This window comes from Pseudopipra pipra, chromosome 3 (assembly GCF_036250125.1).
Source record: "Pseudopipra pipra isolate bDixPip1 chromosome 3, bDixPip1.hap1, whole genome shotgun sequence".
In the NCBI taxonomy this organism is placed as follows: domain Eukaryota; kingdom Metazoa; phylum Chordata; class Aves; order Passeriformes; family Pipridae; genus Pseudopipra; species Pseudopipra pipra.
This window is the reverse complement of record NC_087551.1, coordinates 84720074-84744785: the sequence shown is the minus strand read 5'-3', so window position 1 is coordinate 84744785 and position 24712 is coordinate 84720074. Positions and strand designations below refer to the sequence as shown.

The following is a 24712-nucleotide window of genomic DNA, read 5'->3' as shown; positions in this document are numbered from 1 at the left end:
TGAACTCTGTCAGACTTGGTGCTCTGACCACTTCCCTGGGGAGCCTGTTCCAGTGCCCAACCACGCTCTGGGTGAAGACCCTTTTTCTAATATCCAACCTAAATCTTTCCTGACACAGCTTCATGCCCTTCCCTTGGGTCCTGCTGGTTACCAGAGAGAAGAGATCAGTACCTGCGCCTCTATTTCCCTCTGTGAGGAACTTGTAGAATGCAATGAGGTCTCCCCTCAGTCTCCTCTTCTCCAAGCTGAACAAACCAAGGGACTTCAGCCACTGTATGGCTTCCCCTCAAGACCCTTCACCATCTTCATAGCCCTCCTTCAAAAACTCACCAATAGCTTTATATGTTTCTTATATTGTGGCACCAAAACCACACACAGGACTCAAAGTGAGGCTGTACCAGCAACATGTGTACATAGTTTTTCTTGCAAGGAAGACTCTGGGTACAGCAAAGTTTTTTTCTTGCCTTTCATCTTAGCTTAATTTCCTAATACTTGAAACTGTGGAGTTAACTTGCTTGAATTTCTTTTAACATTTCTATACACAAGCCTATGTACATGATGTACTCTGAAGGTAAAGAGATTACTTCAGTGGTGAAAAGTGATCATTGTTGATCATTGATTTTGTAGAAAAGTTAAGTGAAATATATCCAGAAATACAAGTGATCCCTCATGACCCTGAGGAAATGAAACAGAACTGTCCTGACTTCTCCACACTGTGCAGAACTTTCTGGCCTTGTATGAAGCCTTTGGAGCTATACAGCGTATTTCATTTTATTGTGCGTTATTTTACAGTGGTAACACAGAAAGTCCTTCTAAAATCAATACTAGAGAAGAGGCACATGATAAAGCAGCTCATCTACTGCACAAATATTCTGAAGTGGCTCCAGAAGAATTACATCAGAAATTAATTTGGCCTCTTATGTTTAAAAAAGTCCCCATTAAAGATTGCAGAGCTGAGGAGAAGCAGCACTGAGCAATGTATTACTTCTTACAGCAAGCTTTGAAACAGATCAAATGAGCACTAGAAGACATCTGTCTGTTATTTCCTGCCCACACAGCTTTGTTCTACTCTATTGCCAGAGCGCTCCATGGATGATGTCACTTTTTTTCTGAAGAAAACAGGCCACCAGAGCCTTTCACTGACATAATTAATTATCTGTAGTCTGGGCCACAGCCAGCAAAATTCCCATAGCAAGGCCCCGAGAAGTATTAACTCCACACTGCATGATGTTTTCAGAATTATTAGGTTCTGGGATACCGTCTTGTCTTTTCACACTGAAAGAGTGCTTTGCTTGATATTATCAAACCATGGGACAATTACTGCAGCATATAGAATTACAGTGTCATGATCCAGTCAGCACAGAGAGACCACTGCCAGGGGTCTCTGTCAGTTATGTGCACAAGTCTGCATGTTGGGATATACTCTACGTGCCTCAGCAATGCATCATAATGGCAAACCCACTGTTTTGGGTTTGCTGTATCCAGTCATGTAGTTTTCATCTCAGACAACACTAACTGTATAATAACATTTTTCACATGACCTGAAGCCCAAGCAGCAAGCAGAATCCACAGATTGATCCAACTAACTATCAATGAGAGGAAGGAACATCTGTTAAAACACTTTTTCAGATACCTGAGCAGGAAGAATAATTGACAACAGCATGACATACTATGTTTGATTTCAGGACTGGTATGTGGCTGTGTGATACAGTGTGCATCCCAACAAGTGAAGTGGTAAAAAAAAGCAATCTTAGGTGTTTCCTCTGACCAGCACTAGTCACCACAATGCTTGTGGAGGCAGAGGAGAGCTCCCTAGTTCATGTGCTCCAAATCACACATGACAGTCCCTATTCTGGTTTATTCATGCTATGAAATGATCTGAAGCTTTCCATATCCCAGAAAAATGGCCCATCACAAGCTACTGTAGCAGTATAAGGAATTTATTAAAACTGCAGCATGTTTCCCACACATTGAGGTGGTTTTATATAGTTGGAGTCATGTAGTAAGTTGCCATGTTCCTTTTGTAACCACAACTTTTTTGTGATCAGTTAGCATCTCTTAAAGAAAAAAAAAAATAGGTGATTAATGAAAGGGTAACAACAGAAAAAGCATTTCTTCTCTTATCACCTGGCCCTTAGTTTTATGTTAGCCAGTCTGGACCAAGACACAAGAGATCCATGGATCATGAACCTCTTTCTCATGCTTCACATATAAAATTAACCTCACCATGGGCCAAGTTCCATTTCATGCAGGAAATAATACTTTTCAGGAATGCTGTAAGGTTTAATTCATAAGTATATAGAAGATCTAGGTACCCTATGAGTGCTACCAAAAATATGGCACTCTGATATCAGTATAGTTTTTCTCCTATTAATTTTCCCCATTCATTATATTCTTTTATTTCCTCCACGTTTATGTACTTCTCTATGTGTCATCCAAGTTGTTGAAATCCGTTGGAAACTAAAAAAATAAAAAGTATAAAGAAACTAAAAAATTAAAAAGGATCTTCATTAGACATGTCACTAACTTGTCTAAATTGCTCTTTGAAGTGCTACATTGACTGTATAAGGAACTGAAGCATCTGAAATTAGTGCTCTGACCTGAATTTCAGCGATGCACTTGAAGCTGCTGGCATGAGTACCCCCTGTCCAAGAGAAACAAATCTACCCAGGCATTTTTTTCTGCCCTGATCTTGCTGCCTTCTGGCAGGAATGAGCACATGAAGAGCAGGATGGAGCAAGACAGGCTGGTGCCAGCAAGGCTGTAGCCACCAGGATGATGAAGTTCAGGAGCAATCCCTCTGCCTCCTCCGTGTACACAGAAGCATGTGGGATACTAACAGATGTAACTGTGTGTGCATGTGTAATAAATTCTATACACAACTTTCTCTTGTCCAAGCATTTTGTTGGCTTCAACGAGCTGTTTTTCAGTACTCTGTGCTAGACAATGTGCATTCAAATTATTGATGACTGATGAACGGGCAAGAGTAGGACAACACTACAGCAAGCCCTCACCAGCACAGCTGAGAATTTCAGCAGAGGAGTTGCCAGAGGAAATGAGGAAAGTGGCACAAACTCTCAGGGTGAAGTGACTGGAGAGGATGGGCAATGAAAGGTGCAGAGCAAGAGCTCCCAGCCATGCCCACAATGCCCTCACAGCCTCCTGTCATCTCCAAAATTCCCCCCCCCCCTTCCCCCACCGGCCCCACTCGGACTTCCTTTCCCTTCTCCATCCTCCCATTGCATTACCAAGAATGACTCTGAAGCCCTTCAAAATGCCATTTACCTGAACTGCTGAGACTGCCTGAGCCAATACTGGGAAAACGGGCTTCCATTAGGAAGCTGATTACATCAACATTTCTGTTTCTGATTTGTTTAAACTTGAAGGTGACAAATGCCTGGAAATTACCATGCAACTGTATTTGAGTTAGTTCCATTCCTTTTACTGGCATGGAAGACTTGATGATAATTTTTTTTTTGCAAAGAAAACTAATAATTTCCAGGATAAAAAAGACATCACTTGCAAAATCCAAACTCTTCCTGTCTTAGGAAAAGGACTTCCCTTCATAGTGTCTCAGCAGTGCATCATTTTGCCTACTGCGTCTGCACCGAAATAAGTCACTAAGTTCACTTTATTTTGGATATCATGCAAAATTCTACGCTGAAGCCAGAAATTTCGTAAGATGTGGCAAGACACAGGATGTTCAGTAGGACCAGCAGTTTTCTAATGTTACATCTCTCTCATTTTAGTCAACCAATAGGTGGAGCCTTTAACCCTAGAAACAAGACACTTTCTCAGATACCCATATTCTCATAATTATTATGTAAAAACTTGTATTTGCTTTTATTAAAGCTTATTTTGGATGAAAAATAATTTGTTTTTTTTCTCAAGAGCTTATCTGATCCTCAGCTGCAGAACAGGAGACAAAAACTTAATAAATACACAAAGGGAGCAGCAAAGTTAATAAAAACAGACTCATCTACAACTACAATGTTAAATTAACAACTGGTGAGTCACAGTACTGGACAGCATTATGATACATAAGACACATGCTCATTGCAAGATCTCCCAAGAATCCTAGATATTTTAAAGCCAGAGTCCACACATTTAACATTGATTGCAAAAGTGTTGGCCGTTTCCTCTCCCACAGAGTGAACCTTCTCTCAAGAAAAATGAGAAAAGATACAAGCTTCCTCTTTACTGTTGCACTGAGTATACAACTTCTATTAAGTGGAAAAAAAAATGTCAAATGATATCCATTATATAAAATTATTTTTAAAAGACTGCAAAATAGGATCAGTTACAGACACTGATCCCAATGGGAATAAGACCAAAACTTAAAACCTGATATGAGGCAGTCCTTACTGTTCTGTTTTGAACAGAAGACCAAGAATTTTTGGAAAAAAAAAACAGGCTGCTCATACTATTCCTTTCACTCTAGATGAGATGTTCAACAGATCAGAGACACTTGCCAATTATTCCTCTCTCTTCTGACCCTTCAAGCCTAACTAACATGAAGGATGTAGCTCTTTTAAGTACAGCTCAGGCATTAATAGAGAAAGATGTTAAAATGTTTTTGTAAAAGACATTTTCAGCCTACAGCTTTCCAACGACGGTGACATTTTATTGAGGATTCTCACTTTGAAAAACATGTCATTCTAAAGCAATTTTAGTACCAAAGAGAAATATGGCTATCATCATTATTTCAGAGGGAGCAGGAAATTGCCTAAATAGCACAATTTAATTATATTTCAGTATACTGTCTTATCTTTTTTTTTTTCCTTCTCTCAGAAAACAGACAGGTTCTATTTTAAAATTCATGACTCTGGGACTTGCTAGACAAGTTCTGCTTACCTCCCATGATATGTCCTGCACTTTGCACAGCAGTGATTGCAAGCTACAGAAAAAAATCTCATACTATTCTTGACAAAATTAATCTCTGGTTATAAATTGTTCAATAAAAATAGAAGAGAGCATTTGTGGTCTGAAGTCTATCCTAATTTAATATTTTTGTGCTGCAAAAGCATGCTTCACCAGGAAAACACAAACAAACAAACCAGGGGTCAGTAAGAGGGAAGAGAATTTTTTAACTCATTGTACTGATATGCCAGACATTTTTAGGGCTTGTTTTTAGGCTCTTAGTTTGCTACACTGTGCATACCATCTTTCTTTTCATTGTCTTGCCTTTTTTATGTTCCCTTTCCATGTCTCTAGATTGGCTCTATTTATCTCTGTTGTATTCTTACACTCTTTTTCTTCTATTGCCCGGCCTCTTTCCCCTCATTCCATTCTCCTTAAGTCACCTCTCCCTCCTCACATTAACCCTATCTTCTCTTTTTCCCTGTAGCTCTGTACATGCTAAGGTTTTTCTCTCAGGGAATTTATATTTCATCTGTATGATATGCTCAGAACTCCTAAACTGTTTCAATTCAAACAAAATTTTGCAGTTTTAAATACCTAGAAAGATACCCTACATGCACTTTTCTCTGACTTTACCTACTCTTTCCACCCTGGCTCCTGTTCATCTTGTTAATTTGTGATATTTTGCTAATGACCACTCGAAAACTTCTCTTCATTCTGTTATGCACTCCTTTCTCTGGTGCCAAGGTAACTTGTCCCAACTTTCTCTTCTGATTTCAGTACTGTGCAAAAGAAACACATCTGGTTTCTATCCCATATACATTGCCTGAGCTTTCAAGCAGCTCAATATTTAATAATGTTAATGCAAGAGTATCAAAAAAAGGCAATGAAGAAAAAATATAGAGGTTTGTACAGTGGTTTTACCTAAGCAACAGCTAGGTGTCTCTCACAATGTCTTTAAGACATCATGGGAAAGTAAACTTTGATACAAAAGCAGTTTGAGGCATTACATGAAGGTATACACATTGCAGAAAGAGGAAAAAGAGACAGAAAAACATCACAATTACAGCTACAGAGTCAAACTCTCTTGCTTGTATTAATCAGACTGATGAGTGATGGGAAGAGCAAGTAATGCCATGTCAGCAGAGAAACTGAAATATTAAACCCAATGTGCAAGGCACCAGTGAGCTCTCTCCTACAGCACCATGTGCAGTTCCAGCTACAGATATTAAGAAAGATGAACCCAGGGTGCTGACCAAAGGGTGATGGAAATTGTAGAAAGACTGTTTTGCTAGAGGAAACTAAAAGGACGTGGCAAGGTAGCACAGCAAAAACAAAGGCTCAGAGGATGGGAGACTGCTGTCCAAAAACACATCAGGCACTAAATAGTAGGGAGGTAGGCTTTTCAAAGCAGGATCAGTGTATAGCGCAACTTCATAAAGGTTTTACTAGAACTTAATTAAAATTGCATTAGAAATTAAAAGAGGGAAATTAGCTCTAAACGTTAAAGCTTTTCAGTTCTGGGACTATTTTCCAATAGGAGTAGTCAAGGTGAACAATCGACCTAACCTAAAAACGCAGCTTAATAAATTAATGACAAGGGTTAAATGAAGTTGTTGCCTTAAAAAATTAGCTGCTGGAACTTGATTTACAGTAGATCTTCCACAGTTTTATCTCCAGGATTCTCAGGTCAGTCAATGCATCTGCAGTATGAGGATGAGGAAAGCCTGAGCTGGGAAGTGACAAAAAGGTAGAATAAGGAAAAAGGTAACAACTAGAGAGATAAAGAAAGGGGAAAAAAGTGAAGAGGGAAAGTTATATCTTAGGAAAGAGAACAGAACAGAATGATTATAGAATAAAATATATTAATAAAATATGTAGCTATACAAACAGGAAAGAAAGTAAAAAGCAGAAAGATGGAAACAGTAAAGATTTTTCCTTTCCTTTACATTTACAAAGCTTAGTTTTCTGATAGAAAGACAGATGGTAAAATACTAAAATACCTTTTAAAAATGTTAGAATGCAACAGGTAGTCATAGATATATCACCTATACCCATGTGAGTACCTGTTAACTAACTTTGTTAAGAGAGGGGATTTCCCTCATGGCAGGATGTGCAACCACTGATCTAAGTGTTTCATAACGACCTTACCAGAGAGAACAAAACACACATTCCTCGCAAACCTCTGCTAACCATTCCCTGAAACACCCAGGTCAAAAAGAAGGTCTTGCAGCCCTGAAGGTGAGCTCCTCCTGGCTCTGTTGGATGAGACACTCCTTCCCCCCACAACTACGCTGTTTCAGCCACAAGCAACCTGCCCTAGAACAACCTGTTGCACTCTCTCTTGTTTGAGCACTCAAATTAACCATCAAATGCGGTCTTAAATAAATATAGATTAATGGAAAGGGCTTCTCTGACAACAGAGTCTTTTGGTCTCTCTCTCTCTCTCTGAAGGAGGGATGCTATACAAATAGGTTTACCTCTGAGTATCTGCTACAAAGTGTTTCCCTTCAAATGTCAAACCAAATCCAGTGCTACATTAAACCGTTTGGAAGTTTGAAGACTTCTCAGGAACTGTGTCTTGTGATTAATCTGTGTATCACTGGTATATTATCAGTACTGTTCGCCAAGACATCATATTTCACGTATTGCCTATCTGCATCCTCACGTCTGCAGCAGAGGAAACGTACAGCTGACAACTTAACATGCACTTCCTTTATGCCCCATGGCTGCCTAGCTCTGTGGAGCTCTGCTCCTCCCCAGTGCCAGGCTCTCAGGAAATATTTCCCTCAGCCCTAAAGCATGCAAGGGTCCTCCACAGGAATGGGTGGCTGAGCTGAAAGGGGTGAATGCCGTGTTTGCACTGGGGAAACACAGTAAAACACTGACTGTAATAAAGGCCTCAAGCGGAAAGGCTGGTCCTATTTAAATTGGTGTGAAATATAGCAAACTGTCTCCCGAACTTAAATTGTCAGCAATAGGCACAGAACATGGCTAAGAAATTATTTTTCTTGAAAAAATTAAAGATTTGTAGTGGGATGCTGTCTTCATAAACATAGTTGTATTATTCTGGAGGGTTTTTTCCAAACATGCAATAGAAGAGTGAATGATAAACATGTTTGTATACTGCTCCTCATTTCCTTTTTGGCCCCCAGTCAGGAAATGTTGAAAATCAGTGTTAGTATTGCTGGAGATTAATGGCTGCTGCTCAGAAAGCATACAGAAAGGGAATATATTCCTGCCAGGACAAATACGTAGGCCATTGGACAAAAATCTGTGAACCACAGATAGGACTATACTATCATTGTAAAGATCCACTGCCTGTGTTGCTCTGTAATTAATAATACTCATATGTGGGTTTGACTGAAATCACTGTTGTGGTGGGGCAACCAGGCAAATTAATGCCATACCTTCATGGTCTAACTTATGCTAAGGCATTTGAAGTTTTCTTTTCAAATCAGCTTTGCAGCATTTAAAAGTTAGATTTTCCTTCCAGGTATAGGCAGAATTCCTTCATGGATTTTTTTGCCCCTATATATTCAATATGGGTTTAAAGACCATGTAATCACTGCTTTTTTATATGAGCAGCTGGATCTCAAAAGAGAAAATACACTCCACTGAGCTATAAGGCCTTTAAAATCAATCCCTGTCATCAGTTCATTTGTTTCCCACTCTCCTTCAGAGAGGTTGTACTTAAGAGCTCTCTGGCTCCATGTATATTGGGACACATCACTGCAGCTTCTGTATACTTTTTCTCCCCTTTTGTTTTCTTACAAAATAAGGAATAGGTTACAGTGACCTCTGACATTTATGAAAAGCTTTCCTTCTCTATATTCAGTAAATTCACAGGGTCTAGCCAGGGAACCTGAAGACAAGAAGAGCTGAGTCTGACTTGGTCCTAGAAGCTAAAGCACAGGCAAGCTATCTGAGGTCATTATAATTTAAAAAAAATAATAAAGGTAAAAATGTTGACATGAAACATCACTGCCAGGGCATGTCCCCACGGTCTTCTGGCGTGTTTGCCTTCAAAATGAAGAGCTGGGGGGTCAAGTCCTAAAGTAAGGACTCAAAATTGATACCAACAGCAATGTGGCATGGATCTGTGTTTGCTTTGTTGTTGTATGATGTGAACAGTGAACTAAGCTCATGATACACATGAGTACATTACCAGTTTACCCTGCTAACCCCATGGTTGTCATGACCAGATTACCTCCCATGGCTGAGCTCACTGTTTGGGGGTTACTGTTTGATGGTACAGGCATAAGATGCCCCCTGCTCATGGCTGCTTAGTAAACAGTCATGGTATTTTATCCCATTTTTTAATTCAAAAAATAGTGGATCTCCCTACAGATACAGCCTGGTGGCATTCTCAAACTAAAGTCTTATTCCATATGCCTATATAATGTTCGTTTTACCAGCATTGAAATGGCTTCAAAATAAACCCACAGTCTGATTTGTCAGTCTAACAAAACGCTAGCCAGCCACCAGAGATGTCCAAACAGATATGAAAATCAAAAGCCATGAAATGACTCAGTGCCTTAAGTCACTGTGACAGTCAGGAGGTAATACCAGACTATCTACTTTGGCTGGAGTCTTCCTTGGCTCATCTTCATTTGCAGTGTTAAAACCAGGCTCTCATCTCAAGCCAAAGTGTTGTAGCTGGCCCACTTCAGAAATGGGCCAACACAGGTACCGGGAAAATAACTAAAATGGGGGGTGAAATGAAATTAAAAACACCTATGGCCACAAGGAGCAGAAGAACAGTCACATTCTATGGCTACCAGTGTGGTTGTCCTCACAATCCTCCTGTCACGTCAGGAAGCTTTAGCAGTGCCTCGCATCTCTGTGGGGTCTGTATGTTTAAATATACATAAAAGTATACATAAAAGGACAATGGAAGTATCAACTTGTTGAGGATGTTCAGCCCATATTGCACAGCACAGATTGCAGCTATCCCCACCATCTACATAGGGATTATGAGAACATGGGCAGTTCTTTGAAGGTTCTGTAGCCACCTCTTGAAGTAAAAGCTTATGGTGAAGAACAGGGAAATTACTCAAATAATAAAGATCACATTTATTGCCACACCGGAAACTTTTTTTAAGCTCCCCTTTCCAGATACAAAGGTGACTACAGGGTAAATCTTTCTGAACAACACAAACATGATGCATTTCTCTTGAGGTTTGACTCTATTCACCACAGAAGGTACATGCTAGCTCCATCTTTAAAAAAGAAGTGATATATACAAGTTTTTGTATGAAGTAAGATGAAGGACTGTTCTGTGATGACAATTTAATTTTTTCCTTTGCAAAATTGCAATTTCAACAGATTTTCTTCCTTTTTTTTGCTTCAAATTTTCATTGTAAAATGACCATTATCTGTTTTTGACAAAATTATTTATTTTGAATGCATACTTCCTGTAACTTGAAAGTACTTTCTGACAAACTAGAGGTGAAATATGTACAGAAAAAGTGATACCTAATGACATTTAATGAGATGGAATCTGAGAGTTATGGTAATGGTGCAACTCAGGTGACTCATGTATAAAAGAAATTAACAGTACGCTTCTTGTAATCAGCTAAGATGGTAACAAGTCCAAAATTAAAGTAAAAATGTTATGAATGAGGGTTTCAGGAGAAAAGTAAGACCTTATATGAAATGCTAAATAATAATGGTTAACTAGAATAAAGAGATTAAGACAAAATGTTTTCACACAGGTTGGGCAGCCTGTCCACAGGATCAGAGAAAAAGATCACTAAAGCACAACCAAAAGAATGTATTGATTTGGTAAGCAGTCCTACCGCAGAAGAGGTAAGTCTCAAAAAGTCACAAGTCTTCATATGGACTACTTGAAATACCACGTTTCAGCTCCTTATTTTGAAATTCCCTGAAGGCTGACACTACTGACAATTCAATGACTTATTAGCATCAAAGAGAATCTCAAAACTGGACAGACATTTGGGGGACAAGTTGAGCACTGGCTGCCATCAATTCTGCCCACTTACTACCGGGCAGAATTAACATGCAAACCAGGACAACTGAGAAAGCTTTCAAGCAAGCACTATTCCAAGAAATAAACCTAATGGATCTTTGAAAGGCAAAGAATGTGCAGAGCGCTGGACACCAGATGGGACAGGCAGAGGTTTGGCTGAGCCCTCAGCAACATCTGAATATGCAGAAGGTCCGGGGGACATCTTAAGTTCATTTTCAGTATTTCTGACTTGCAGATTGTCTCTTGAATATTTTCATTAATTATAGTAATTACATTCACTATATTTGCTTGTCTTGCCCCTCCCTTTTTTCCCACCCTCTGCAACTGATTCCCCTGTGGTTGTTTTCTGCCTCACCTGCAGAACCCCATTTCCTTGTCAATTCTGACAGGTGTTCATAATTTATTTTGCTTTGGTAGCTGCAGACAGAGATGGTAAATAAAGTAGTACTTAAAACTGTTAAACACTGACCACAGCTCTCTCCTTGTGATCCTTTGCCTTTAATTTGCATGTCCCTGTCCGTTGAGCCCTGTGCTCTTTGGACAACCTAAAAATAAACAGCTACATAAGAAAACATGGTTTAAAAAATATTTAATTTACCTGCAATTCTCCTTCCATTATACTAAGTAGTTTTATCAAGTCCTCTTTAGAAAGCTCTATGGACTTCTTGTTCTTTCGTTCAGAAGGTCCGGGTGATTTTGAGTGCCGTTTGACAGTTGCTGAAGCCATGACCTCATCTTCCTTCCGATGAGGTTTGTTCTTTTTCTTGGCATCCTCCTGAAGTTTTTCATTCTCTGCATGGCTGATGACAGGCTTGGAACTGGAGAAGTGCCCGTTAGATGAGCTTTCTCCACCTTGGTTTCGGGACCTCATCCCTGCCTAGAAAGAAACAAACATAAAGATGCATTTATAAACAAAATTGTTTACAAAAAAAGCCACAGTGGAAATACTGCCTTTGGAAAGAACAACAATCTACTATAAACTGAAAATACTGTGATGCTCAAGAGACTGTGGTAGAAAGCTCAACCTTTTTAACAAATCTGTGTGTGGCAGAAGCAAAGTCCTAAAGTAAGGGTAACCACCATTTTCAGCAAGCCAAGATGCTAATATGAATTTAAATCTATGGAACTTAAAAGTGATGCAGAAAAATGGTAAATAACATGTTCCAGTGTTTTCTTTCCTTCAGTTGACATTTTGATCATTTACAACTCAACACTGCAAAACAAAGCAGGTTGTTAAAGTAGCTCTTATTTTAACATGTGGTTTACTTAAGAAACAGAAATGCAATTAAATTTTAGAAAAGCATATTCCTTGAGTAAAAATTCTCCACAAGAGTGGAATGACAATGCCTGACAAACGTTGCTCTGTAGTTTCTCTAAATGAAGCAATGATTTTATTCCAGGTAACGAAGAAAAATGGGGAATGCAGAGTAAATCAGTTGGCAAATAATGCACAAAATCATTAGTAAGTCCCATAAAGAAAAGTTGAAAAGAAGTTTGAAAAAAGAGCACAGAAAGCATGAAATCACTAAGAGGTAAATGGGCAAGATCAATGCAGTCTTTCCAGAAGATTTCTCTGAAATGTCATGGTTATGGAATGCTCATATCTGTCCTCTTAAGCACCTACACTGCAGTCTTAGACTACGACAACAAATGTTCCTCAGCTCTATCACTTGACCTACTGTATTGCTAAATTTTTATTTCAATAGATCTAATTAATAATATTCCACTGTTTCCAAGTATTTCCTCTCACTTAAATTTATCTCTGGATTTAGTCTGCAGCTTGTTCATTAGTCAAACAGAAGCTTCTCAACACCAATAACATCTCACACTTTTCTGATAAGGATTTCAGAGCAGCAGGTCACTAGTGATGGGGCAAAACGTAAAATACATTGACTAATCAGCTTGGCTAAATTATACTGGGCCTGCTATGGCTTGCTACTTACTTGACTCAGATCAGTGTTATAAATCTCTTGCTCACATTAGCCTTGTGCTTCTGTAGTTTCACACAGCAGGAAGATTGTCTTTTTATTATCACTTGATACTCATGTCTTCCTTAATTCAGTGGAATTTGTCTGGCATAAATGGAGAGAAAATTAGACCCAATGTTTTCGAGCAAGAGAGTTTCACAGAAATTCCTTGCATTGTAGGTCTACTCCTATCCAAACAATATGTGATACAGGTATACAATGGCCTTTAGCTTCCTGAATGTTTATGCAGTGTGTTTTTCATCAAACAGTTTGGATTAAACACATGAATTACACTTTCTAAAAACAGATCTCCATTATAAGTATGAACAATACCTGAGAACCTCAGGAAATCTTTTAGGTTTTGGGTTTGTAATGGAAAAATAAACACTGTACTATGTTTCCTCTCAGATAGGGCTTCTCAATTTGTTTAACTTTAATGGGTTTTAAACTTTCCAACCATGCTTCCTCTTGGGAGAAAGCACTTGGGATTCAATCTGTCTCTATTTTCTAAGTGTTTCCTTCTGAGTCCCTGTAGATCACAGCCGCCAGCCACTTTCATCTCTAAACCAAACCTATTTTTTATGGCTTACAGTGAATGGTTTCATAGCTCTAGGACATCCTACGTGTTTTAAGAATAAATATTTAAAGACTGTCTTGTAGATGTTTTCCAGTGGAAAACAGCTTATTATATTACAGTATTCTGCTTAGTAATACACCATGTTAGTGATTTCTCTATAGTAAGATGACTCAACTGTTAGACCTGAAGGCACACAATTAATTTTAAATTGAACACATGACTAGTTGAGACACATCATCCACCTGAAGCACTGCATAATCACCCAGATGCAATTAGCTGAATGTTAGACTTCACAAAAAGTGGTGCATCACCCTGTCAAATCATAATTCAAGACAACCATTTTGATCCATCTGCCCCTGTGGGAGCTGAAATAACAATTCATGAAATGTTGAAATTTAATGTAAATCAATACAGGCCCACAAAGGACAGATGCAAATTTATGTTTTTTTTCAAAATTCATTAAAACAGCAACAGATCAGCTTAACAAATTGACCTGGTATTTTGTATCATCTGGCTAATTAGAATATGATTGTCGTTAAAGGAGATAAAGCTTGGCCTCTTTCGAAATTTCTTTTATACTTGCAGATTTATTTTGCAGCAAGTCTTACAGGGCAGTGACAGTGGCAGACAATCTGTCGCTATTGGGGGAAATGCCCTTAAAAGCCTTTCTTTTTGTAAAAGCCTACCAAAATCAATGTAACACTAATACTTACTCTGTCTTCCCTTATAAAGTTGATACTTTTCCAACATGTAGGTGACAGAAGCTTAAATAGTGACAGAAAGGGCCAAAGGTTTGATATTCACACAGTAATTTCCAAGGAGATTAAGGGCCAAAATCAACGGCATGATCCAGCTGTTGTGAAGTGCTCTAGGAATATAAAACAGCTGTAAGGATGACTGAGTTTTAGTTAGAGTAGCATGAAGTAGCCAGAACGTACCAGTGATCTTGGCTGAAATACTGTGTGCTGGAAAGGAGTGCTTAGTATTGTCATTTTGGACATCTGCCTGTATTTCTGATGGCATCATGATAAAGAAGAAAAGTTTCTGAGCAGTTGCATGACATTATTTTGATATGCAAATATCGAAATCCCAAAACTTTGCTGATCTGTTTTTTCATCCAGGTTCCAAAATTGATTCTGGGGACACTGCCAGTCCAACACTGGTAACAAATGACCTCCTGCTCTCAGCCCTGATCACAGCTCTATATCTTATAGCATTCCTGATCTGCTGAAGGGATTGTGTTCCCTGAAGAAATAGCTGGTATGATTTATAATGACTTCAGCATTTAACTCTACTTTTTTTCCCCCCCCCAACCCTTATCATATTGCCTATTAAACTGGAAACTGTTCCTAACAGTTTCCAGTCAAACAAGAAGACTTTATATGATCAGTCACTTTGATTTTGACATTTATTGGCTGCTCATTTCAATATGTGCTCACAGCATCAGTACTTGGCATGGGAATTTTTCAGCCCCTCCTCTGTTTCAGTCATTTGTTAAGCTTTAAGCACAAAGGACAAATGCTATGATTATTTATTTGAGTCTGTACTGTTGTTCTGGGCATGGGTCCTTCAGTTTTCACAAGTTAGCAATCCACACAAGATTTTATGAAATAACCTTTATGTTAGTTTTACTGACATCAGGAGGAAATCTGTGAGGAATTTGCTGAGTAGGATGTCAGAAGAGGACAGGCTGCATGCTGTTCCAGATCCTTCCACCATTGATAGCAATTTGTTCTCCTTATAGCTGTTGAAATGACAGGTTAGATTTGGCTCTGTTACTAGTGCTATTAGAATCAGATAGCGTAAAAGTGTTCTTTGAACTTAATATGTAGTCTCTCTTGCTAATTGGACATGCTGATTTTGGCTCCATAATGCTTTCCCTTAAAATAATAATAATAATAATGTTATAATACACACACACAAAAGTTGATTTAAAGCCATGATATGGTTGTTGCCATTGGCTATAAATTTGTAGTCTGGAGTTCAGTTGCAGATCTAACTGATTAGGATATCACATGAAAGTGCTGCGTTTCTGACAGGCTAACATGTATTGTATGGCCAGTGCAATTGGGTTATTAGTAAGCCAAAACTGGAATTGTCTCCTGTGGCTCTTGCAACTGTGTCTTTCAGAGGCTCTGCTGTGCAGGCTTTTGGAGTGGAGCAAAGTGTTGTGCAGAAGCACCTGGTACACAGGGTTGACGGGGGAGAACTCAGGCACTGCACACGGCAAATCTCTGCCCAGTGATTACCAATCAATGTGTAGCACCAGGAGTGAAAAATAATTTAAATATACTCAAGATGGAGACCATATCATATAAAACCTCCATCAGATCTGAAACACCCCATAAACAAGGAGGAGAGCCGGAAAAAAATTTAAATAGTATCAGCCCGTATCTGTAAGTAGCAGATACCAAGAAAAAAACCCACCAAATAAAAACACACACAAAAAAGAAGATACTTTCTTAAATGTCAGGAGGAGGGGAAGATAGATCAAATTGACCTTGTTGGTTTAGAAGTCCCAAGCAAGGACCACGCCCAGATGGGAATGGATAGCTTCAACCCCAGGGTATCTAGATAGCCACAACTAAGGTTACTTGGTCTCAGTGGTGTGCCTTTCACAGGACAAACATGTAGAGTTACAACTGTTCACACCACCTCAGAGACTGGCTAAAATTATTAGTTTTCTTATTAATTACTCCAAGTTGTTCTCCTGGACTCTACAGATGTTCATTATTATTGTTTTGTCTGACTAGAAGAAATTAAAAGGAATCAAATTACTAAGAGGTTGTGATAGGACCAGGTAGGAGCTGCTGGCTGCATTGTTGGAGGAACATGAATGCTGCGTGAAGCAAATGTGAGTCAGACTCCAGATTGTGAACGACACCAGGCCAAGGAATGCAGACCTTATTCTTGGTTTGCTTTTTCAGATGAGTCCAGTGTTTGTTTCAGTTATGCTGGTCAGAGGAGAGTGATAAACCAGATGACTAATACAATGAAGAATGGAACAAATACCTACCCTTAGCAATTCTGGAGTTTCCTGAATTTCTAAATACTCATACCTAGAGTACTAATCCATTGTGCTGTCTAACCCTCCCCCAGTCTCTTGTCCCATAAGCATCATGACTTGATTTGAGCAAACAACAAAAGGTCTTTGTTCCTTCTGACAGTATTACATGCTGCCAGTGCGCTTTTGTGAGAGCACGTGTCCTCTGCTCGCCCTTCCTTGTTGGACTACTGGCACGGAGGGATAGATACTTTCTGAATCAGGACAATTCTCTACTCAGTAAACAGCTTGAATAACTGAGCCATAGGGCTGTAACTCCTATGCAGACTGCGAGAGGACTTGTCTAGCTACGTAACACCACTGCTGCTTTCATCCTTTTACCTGGTCTGTTTGCTGCCCATGGAAGCATTTGTCATACAGGTGTGAGGAGGAGCAACACCCCAGCACATGTGCTGAGCCTCATGCACTGAAGAAGAAATGTTTGTTTCATTCTGCTGACACTGCTGCAATAGCGAGGTTTGATGTTTGCAGGTAGTGTAGAAAAGCAGCAGTTATAGCAGACATATTGTTGAGGTACAGCATGAGAATCAGCAAAGTCTTTTTGCTTTATCAAATATTTATTTTATAGCTTCTAAAATTGATTCTTATAACAGTGGAACATAGTAGCACGTGGACTATATTCACCAAAGACTATCAACAATAGTTCCTTTGCTTGAAAAAAGAAATGAGAGGAATATGCATAAATATAATCTCAAGAAGAAAAGAAATAGATTTGTGAAAATTCCATATCCAGGTGTCTTTCTGACTAAGTATAATCTGCGTAAAAGCAGAAAAGGATTTCACAAAACTTAAAGAGGAAACCCAGTCATCACTAAGGCAGATTTATACCATTTTAACAACATTTTCTTAATTCCAAGATAAATTCTCTGGCTAAATTATGGCACAGATTTACAAAGAACAGAGTTTATGCTGGTATAATTCCATTAATTTTGTCATTTTCAGGAAAACTTGTGGTTTCATCTGGAATACTTTTTCTTGAGTAATGCAGGCTGACCAACTAAGGAGTAACATAGAGTTGTTTCACAAAGATTCATGTTTCCCAGGCTTCATCTGGAAAAACATCTTGCATGCATGAGGCATGAGGAATGATAAGCTATTAGATCATCATTGAGTCAAAAAAATAAACTTTTATATATGACTCTACCCATGCTTTGATTACTGTGCTTCCCAGCTGCCAGAAAGTACAAATAGGAGTCATAGAGAAGAGACAGATCAAGTAGCTGACACCACTAGACAAACACGCCGCTAGGTCTGATGAGGGCTTGCAGATTTATTCTCTGGAGTGTCCATGGGGGGGACAAGGACTAGCCAGGAGCAAGGTAGGTGGCAACAGTGCTAACTGCCCACAGTGCAGCCTTTCCAGTGTTTCAGCAGAGCTGGGAGACGGGGACTACCCATCCCTCTTCCCAGCCCACTGGGAGTAAATATTCCTGTGCCCAGGACTACTTCTGATTTGAAGGAAGAGCATGACTCTTTGGAGGAAAGAAATGTCCCTGCTTTCTGGAGCCTTTCACCCAGCTAATGGAGCCTGTCTTGAGACACAGACACTCTTTGAGGGCTGCATTGAGCACCATGCCTTATCATGAGTCTTTTCATATTGTTTTACTACAATTTTCTGTCTTTTGAGTTATCCCATTTCAAATCAAACTTCACATGAAGATAACACTAGCAATTTCACCATTAGTTTCCATCCAAACCCACTAAACATTTGTTTTATCACCTGACAGCCAGAATGTGCCTGGTAAGAGGCGTGATGCAGATTAGCTAGCCTACCAAAGATTTTTCACTCCTGCAGATGGGAAATCTTTGGTGTTAGGTAAACGTTAGTCATTTCTTTTTGCTGACAGCATAGAACCAAACTGATAACCTGCAAGATCAGATATCCTGTGGACGTAGGAACCACACTATGTCTCTGGTAAGTAGTTTCTAAAGACCACTGCTCCTATAACAATGCACTGTCTCCTGCCAAGATGGTAGGAAACTGCTGAAAGCAGCAATAGACAGGAACAGGCTGATAATCATCACAGGTCTTGACTCCCAACCTCTCATCCTTATCCTAACTATGACCAGTCCAAATACCTAAAACTGATATATCACTGAGGGAACACTGCATGGAAACTAAAGTCATTCCATGGTCCATGCAAGCCTTCTTTAAGCTGGGAATAAACCATGGGACAAATAGGGAATACAATTAGGAAATGAGGAAATCCTTAGCTTTTTACAAAATAAGTTTCAACTTTTCACTTTAAAATTAATTTTTATTTCAAAATTAACTTGGATTTTAGCAAGTGTGAGATAAGACAAAAAGATGAATGTCCCAAAAGCAAACTTCAAGCTTTGGGTCGAGGTCAGCATCTTGCTGACCTGATGTGGATTGTGAATCCCCTATTTTTTTCAGTAGCCATGATATGCACAGCTGATTTTGCTGAAACCAGTCAACAACTACAGCTACATTTTATATGTGGCTAATTTATCTTTCTTTTGTTTTATAAAAATGAAAAAAAATAATCACAATGTAGATACCCTTACAGATTTTACAGCAAAAGGAAAAAAAATAAAATCAACAGAGGACCTGTATCTTCTACAAATGTTGTCTCCAAGAGACAACAGTGTAAAAAAACCATCTGCAGCATCTCAAATTTCATCTGAAAACCAAAGCAGGGAGCAAGTTCCAAATCTCTCTCAGTGACCCCTTTGTAGGAAGTTTCAGTTGTTGATAGACGGAGAGTACCAGTTTGCACATGAATGTCTAGTGGTCTGGTGAGACATGAATTTAACCCCCTTCATTTGACCGAGCTGCCTTCCACCTCCCAGAAGGTTCTTCCTCTGTGAAGCTTAACTGGCTTCAAAACAAGGAGATAAAAATAGTTTCTGATCCCAAGCCTGCCCTTGAGTTTCACTATCAATTTTGGTGGGTTTACCATAGTATTTTTCCCATTAGGAAAAAAAAAAAAGAATTATTTGGCTACATGTACACTGGAGATTAACCATGTCCAGGACTGGTCTCTGACTGTGAGGCCAGCTGTCCTGGAAAATCCTTCAGGCTCTTAAGCCCTCTTAGCATCCATAACATGCTGGCTGCATCCACACTGCCCACTGGGAATTGCTCCTAGCCCATGCTAACTCCTGAAACGTGCTCTTAAATGGTTCAGGAGGGTGTTAAATAGTCTGGCCAAAAGTGTGCCAGAGACCACTTGAACAGTTTAGTATGAGTAGAGACGTTCCCCTTCCAGTATCTGTGCTCATGCCCATCACTGTTTAATTTGCAGCCTTTCCTTTCCACAGACTGCTCCTTTACAAACAAAGGAAATGGAAAACTAATCAGCCATGTAAAGGGAAAGTGCAACTCACCATAAATACACAGTCTGGAGAGAGAAAATAAGCGGAGGGCGATGGGAAAGCAGAAAAGGATCCGAATTTTTCAAGTAAGTTAGGTCAAGGCATGCAGAAGTCTATTACTTATTCTAGAGGCATACTTTTAAGTTGCTGCTGAAGCATGGTTTGAGATAGAGCAGTTCAGCAGGAGTCAGGAAGGGACAGGGCAGCTGAAGCAAGAGATTACACAGCATCCCTACTTCACACCAGTCTTATCCTGACTTTTGCTGGGCTTGGTGGAACAAACTTTGAGCTCTTGTGCTTCATGTCACTGATAAGAAGACTAGCACTGTGAAGTTCCAGAGTGGTCTTTGCATTTTTCAAAGCTTTGGCCTTCACTTGTCATTACTATTTGCAAAGAGGTTAAAGGAGAGTCTTACTTCATTTCTGGCAGTGCCAGCCCAGTGACTGTCATTATTTCCCAATAATCCTGCAGGCTTTCCACTGACTTCAGAACTTGTGGCAAAGAAAGTAAAGAAATAAATGTCAGCCTAACTGATTTAAGTAATACCAATGCCTTCATGCTGACAGGGAGCAGCACAAAAACATGCAGATACCTCACCTGCGCATTGAAAATGGCCTCAGCCACTTTAATAGCTTTCATTTATACAAACCATATTTGCATGCCTCTTCTAATGTCATGGTTTCAAAACTCCTGGACAGCAATTTCTTCACTTGAAAAGAATGAAGTTAAAGAGTTATTCTGCAGGTACAGGTTGAGCTGGTTTTGATCTTTTTTTGAACAGCCTGTCACTGTTAATCTGCTCAAATCTTCACCTGGCTTTTTAATTCAGAGCAAAAATTCAGGCTAAGCTGAAAATACAGCATAGTTGCTTTGAGGAGGGAAGGAAGAGAGAAGGAAGAAGCAAATCAATATCTCTGCATGGGCTTGGTCTTCCATTAACATTATTAAAATTACCTGCTGCCAGATTCAAGTTTCTTTAATGTCTGTGACTTCTTAAAATCCAATGTCAACAGGGATAAATTCTAAGTGAATTGTGTTTGTCTTGTTGCAACTAGCCAAACACCCTACCTTTCTTAACTTTAAAGAAAGGGTTGAAGTTTCTCTGTTTTCCACTAGGATAGAGTAAAAATTCCTTAGCTGCTTTTCTTAGAAAGTAATTTTTGTCCAGAGCCATGGAAAGATATTAAAAAGAGCTCCTACAAGTCTAGTGGGTGTTTTACAAGCCTACATGAAGTTAAAATCATCTGCACTGGCATAAATTCATGCTGTTCAGCTTTAAGTATTTCACTTGTGTTACTAAGATAGGAGTTTAGGTTTCACCTATAATCTGCAGTGTCTTTGAAATAGAGCCTGAGCTCTCTGAGGCTATGTTAAGGCTTCAGGCCTGTCCTCATCCTCACTTATGTAGCTACAGTGACCACTGCTAAAGCCAACCACGGCTCCTGTCTATCAGGGAAAGCATCCCTTGATTTTCTTTCCATAGAAAAAGATGCTGGGTAGAGGGTGGTGTTGCTCCAGCCTCCCTGTGAGAGAACACCACTGCATTCTGACTCTGGGATGTGCTGGGAGGTCTCAGTTTTGCCCCTCTGAGCCACTGCTGCCCTTTCTAGAGAGGCTGTGCCCTTAATTTAGGCACATCAGTGCCCTTCCTGAGCTGATAAACTGGCCTGGATCCAGGAATGGATCCAGAAATGGGAGGCAATAGCAGGTATTTAGCACCTCGTTATCAGCATCTGCCACAGTGAAACACTTGATGGCAAATGTTAAGACCTGACAGAGGCTGTGGGGCTGTGTCTACCCCTCACAGTCCCTGCTATAACTCACCCTGCCAACTTTGTGTTAATGAAGTCACAAACTCAAATGGCTTGGGATGGATTTTCTACAAAGCATCGGTACACAGACCTCTGCTTGCAGGCACACTTCTGGCTCAGAGGGGCAGAGAACCCAGTATTTCTAAAAAGTAGGTACTGAAGAGTCAAAACCTCACCCTCACTGAGCTCCCTAAATGGGAAATGAGCTCATTTGACTCTCGAGTCACAACTTCTCATCTGGATCTCTGTTTCATGGAAGGAAGAGTGGGGAGAATCTGGTCATAATTGTACAAAACAAGTAATTTAAGAAACAACACTAAGAAATGGATCTGTGTTAGCTTTTAGATGGAGCAAATGAAACTAGAAAATAATTTTTAATAATTAAGGTAAATCTGAAAAAAGTTAATAATAAAATTTTCAAGTTCCTATTTTGTATGTGGAGGTGTATGACAGAAAAGCAATATGGATGTCAGAGTTGCTGAAGGGAATTGGTGGATGTCTCTAAATATTAAGGCATCATTGTGTCTTGGAATACAAATTCAAAAGATACAGATTGCATATGATTGGTAAATCAGTTAAGAAAGCAGGTAAGAAAGCAGGTAAGAAAGCAGCATATAAATGAAGACATTACTGTTTTTCTTTATTTAGTTAAAAACAGTCTGACCCAGCAGTTATGTAATGTCTCAGCATTCCTTATTTATTTCCTTAAATATTTTTCATCTGCCTTCAAGGAAGTTTGGGTGACTGAGAAATTACTTTGGGCTGCTTCTCCTGTGCACGTGTGGTGGACTCAGGCCTTGGCAAGGACCTGGTGCGGTTGCTGCTGGCAGCCCAGTCACATCTTTGCTCCGCTGGCACCAACCTGGACCAAGTTGTGGTTTGGGAAAAGGAAGACTAGCCAGTTTTCCTCTTATGAGGAAGCAAATTCACCTCTTGTTACATACATATATATACACACTTAGTTATCTTAAGAAATAAGATGTAACAGAGAGTATTCTCATGTGTTCATTTCAATCCTAGAGAGAATAAACCTCACTCAGGTTTCTATCCCTAGTGAAAGTGTTTAAGCGAGCTTTCAGTACCACTGCTTTCTTAGTAGCCACTGCACAGCACACAGATTAGAGATTTTCCTTATCTGCATTTGTCCACGTGCAGACTGCAGGAATTTCAGAGGTAAAAGAGTTTTTTTCAGACCTGCCCAGCTGAAAGTTAAAGGGCGGCTCTCCAGAGCACCCAGTAGCCAATTAGTAAGCACAGCTGTCCTGAAAAAGCAAGCCCAAACTAAACGGCTGAGCCTCCACTGTATACATACTGAAAATACTTCCCAAGGCTTTCAGAAAAATTAGAACAAAGTCCCCATGTTGAATAAATATTTCCTTATTTTTATTAATTAAGAATGTAATTTGAACAATATATACATCCTATGCCTCCATAGTAAGTTGTGTAACTCATTTAATCAAAGTAAATTCCTAAATCTGGTATTCTACTAAGTCTTTTCAATTCATCCCACACAACATCATTGACTGCATGCCAAAAAAGTCTACATAAATTAAAAAAAAAAAAAAAAAAGTCCGTCAACAGTTTGTGAGTCCATTCTAGGACTGCAAAACCACCCTGCTATAAAATGGCCATATTTAGAGAAACTCTCTACAGCTGGGGGGATGCCACATACTCGACCTAAGATAGCTGTCATGTTTGCAAAAAAACAAAATCTTTATTCTAATTGTACTTACTGATGCTGTTATTAATTTTTGCCATCAAGAAAAACCAAAATCTTGAATGGAAAAATGTTTGGCAGCACATGCTATTGTTGTAGGATGGCTTGGCTGTAGCACTGAACTTTCAGGCACTAGAATTCACCCTGTGGAAGCAGCAAACACCAAGGAATCTACAAACCTTGGACTTGTTGAAGTAAGCATATGTGTCAAAGACAAGGGATTATAATTAAAGGGATAGGAAAGCCTAGAAAATAAGAATGTTGTCAACAACACTTATCATTATAATACAAAAGTCATGAGCTGGTGTGCCAGCAGCAGGCTTAGGTCCCCTGCCCTCTGCTCAGCCAGGGAATGACACAATGTTGTACAAACCATTTCTGCAGGTAGCCAAATACATGACATTATCTCTATTTAAGTAAGCAAGAACAAGGCTGGACAGTTCTATGCAAATACTTGTTACTGACTGATCTCTTATACCTTGAAGATGCATTTCTAGAAAGGAAAAAACCCAGAATTGTTCTTCTCATTCTATCTTCAAAAAAGCTGAAAAGTACAATTTTATTAGACCTTCTCAAACCTCAGAGAAATTTTCCAAATATCTATAAAGGCAAATATTAAATAAATGATTTGCTGAAGTAATGGAACAGTTATTGGAGTTCATAACACATGCATATTTTTAAAAGAAAAAAAGAAAATACTGTGGGGATTTTAAATATTTTTTTAAAAGTTCATAAGTAGAAAAACATCATTAGTAGTTTGTACTCACATCAACTTTACATCAGAGAAAAATACAGTTTTGTCTATGTAATATTGTTAGGTGAAAGAGTAACTATTTAAGAAATAATTTATGCCAAGTTAATGGCAATTAGCATAATGAATGACAATTTAAGGAGGACTGTATGATGTATTGCAGGTTTCAACCAACTAAAAATAGAAAAGCCATACAAGCCATAAAATTGCACAATGTACAACTTTCAGTTCCAGGAAGACTGTGTTTGCAATCCTTGACTACAAATGGAGTTGCTTTCTGACTGTTGAGATAGATCTTCTGGAGCCATAATTAATACAGAGAATGCTGAGCTTTCCAAATGAGTCAGACATTTTAAAATATTGGGCTTAAAGTTGTGAAATTTTTATAAAATCAGTTAGTGTTTGCTTTCCAGTTTTTGAGCTGGGTTCGCAATTTCAAAATATGTTCCAGCACTGTGAGGCATTTTAAAACTGGAACTAAAGTATAACCAATGTGATACTAGCAATGGAGCTTTTAAAAGACAGGCAAAATCTAATATGAATATTGTGAGACACCCAGTATGGTCATAAAAGTCCACAATGCCTGCTGAAGAGTTCCTCGTTACACTAAGTTGTTAACTCAGGATGCTTATT

At 39.1% G+C, this 24712-nt stretch overlaps 1 protein-coding gene across 8 annotated transcripts in view; it reads right to left on the bottom strand.

Annotated features, from left to right (window-relative positions):
* The window catches only part of FILIP1 (filamin A interacting protein 1), a 104403-nt gene that overhangs the window by 51178 nt on the left and 28513 nt on the right, over window positions 1-24712 (bottom strand). For 6 of the 8 annotated variants that reach the window (XM_064650115.1, XM_064650111.1, XM_064650112.1 and 3 more), the window contains one exon: window positions 11451-11729. In XM_064650115.1, the coding sequence (XP_064506185.1) occupies window positions 11451-11723 (273 nt within the window). In that variant the 5' untranslated portion in view covers window positions 11724-11729. Of the gene's footprint in view, window positions 1-11450; window positions 11730-12795; window positions 12925-24712 lie in introns of those variants that run through there. The other 2 variants (XM_064650113.1, XM_064650118.1) reach the window with 2 other exon arrangements.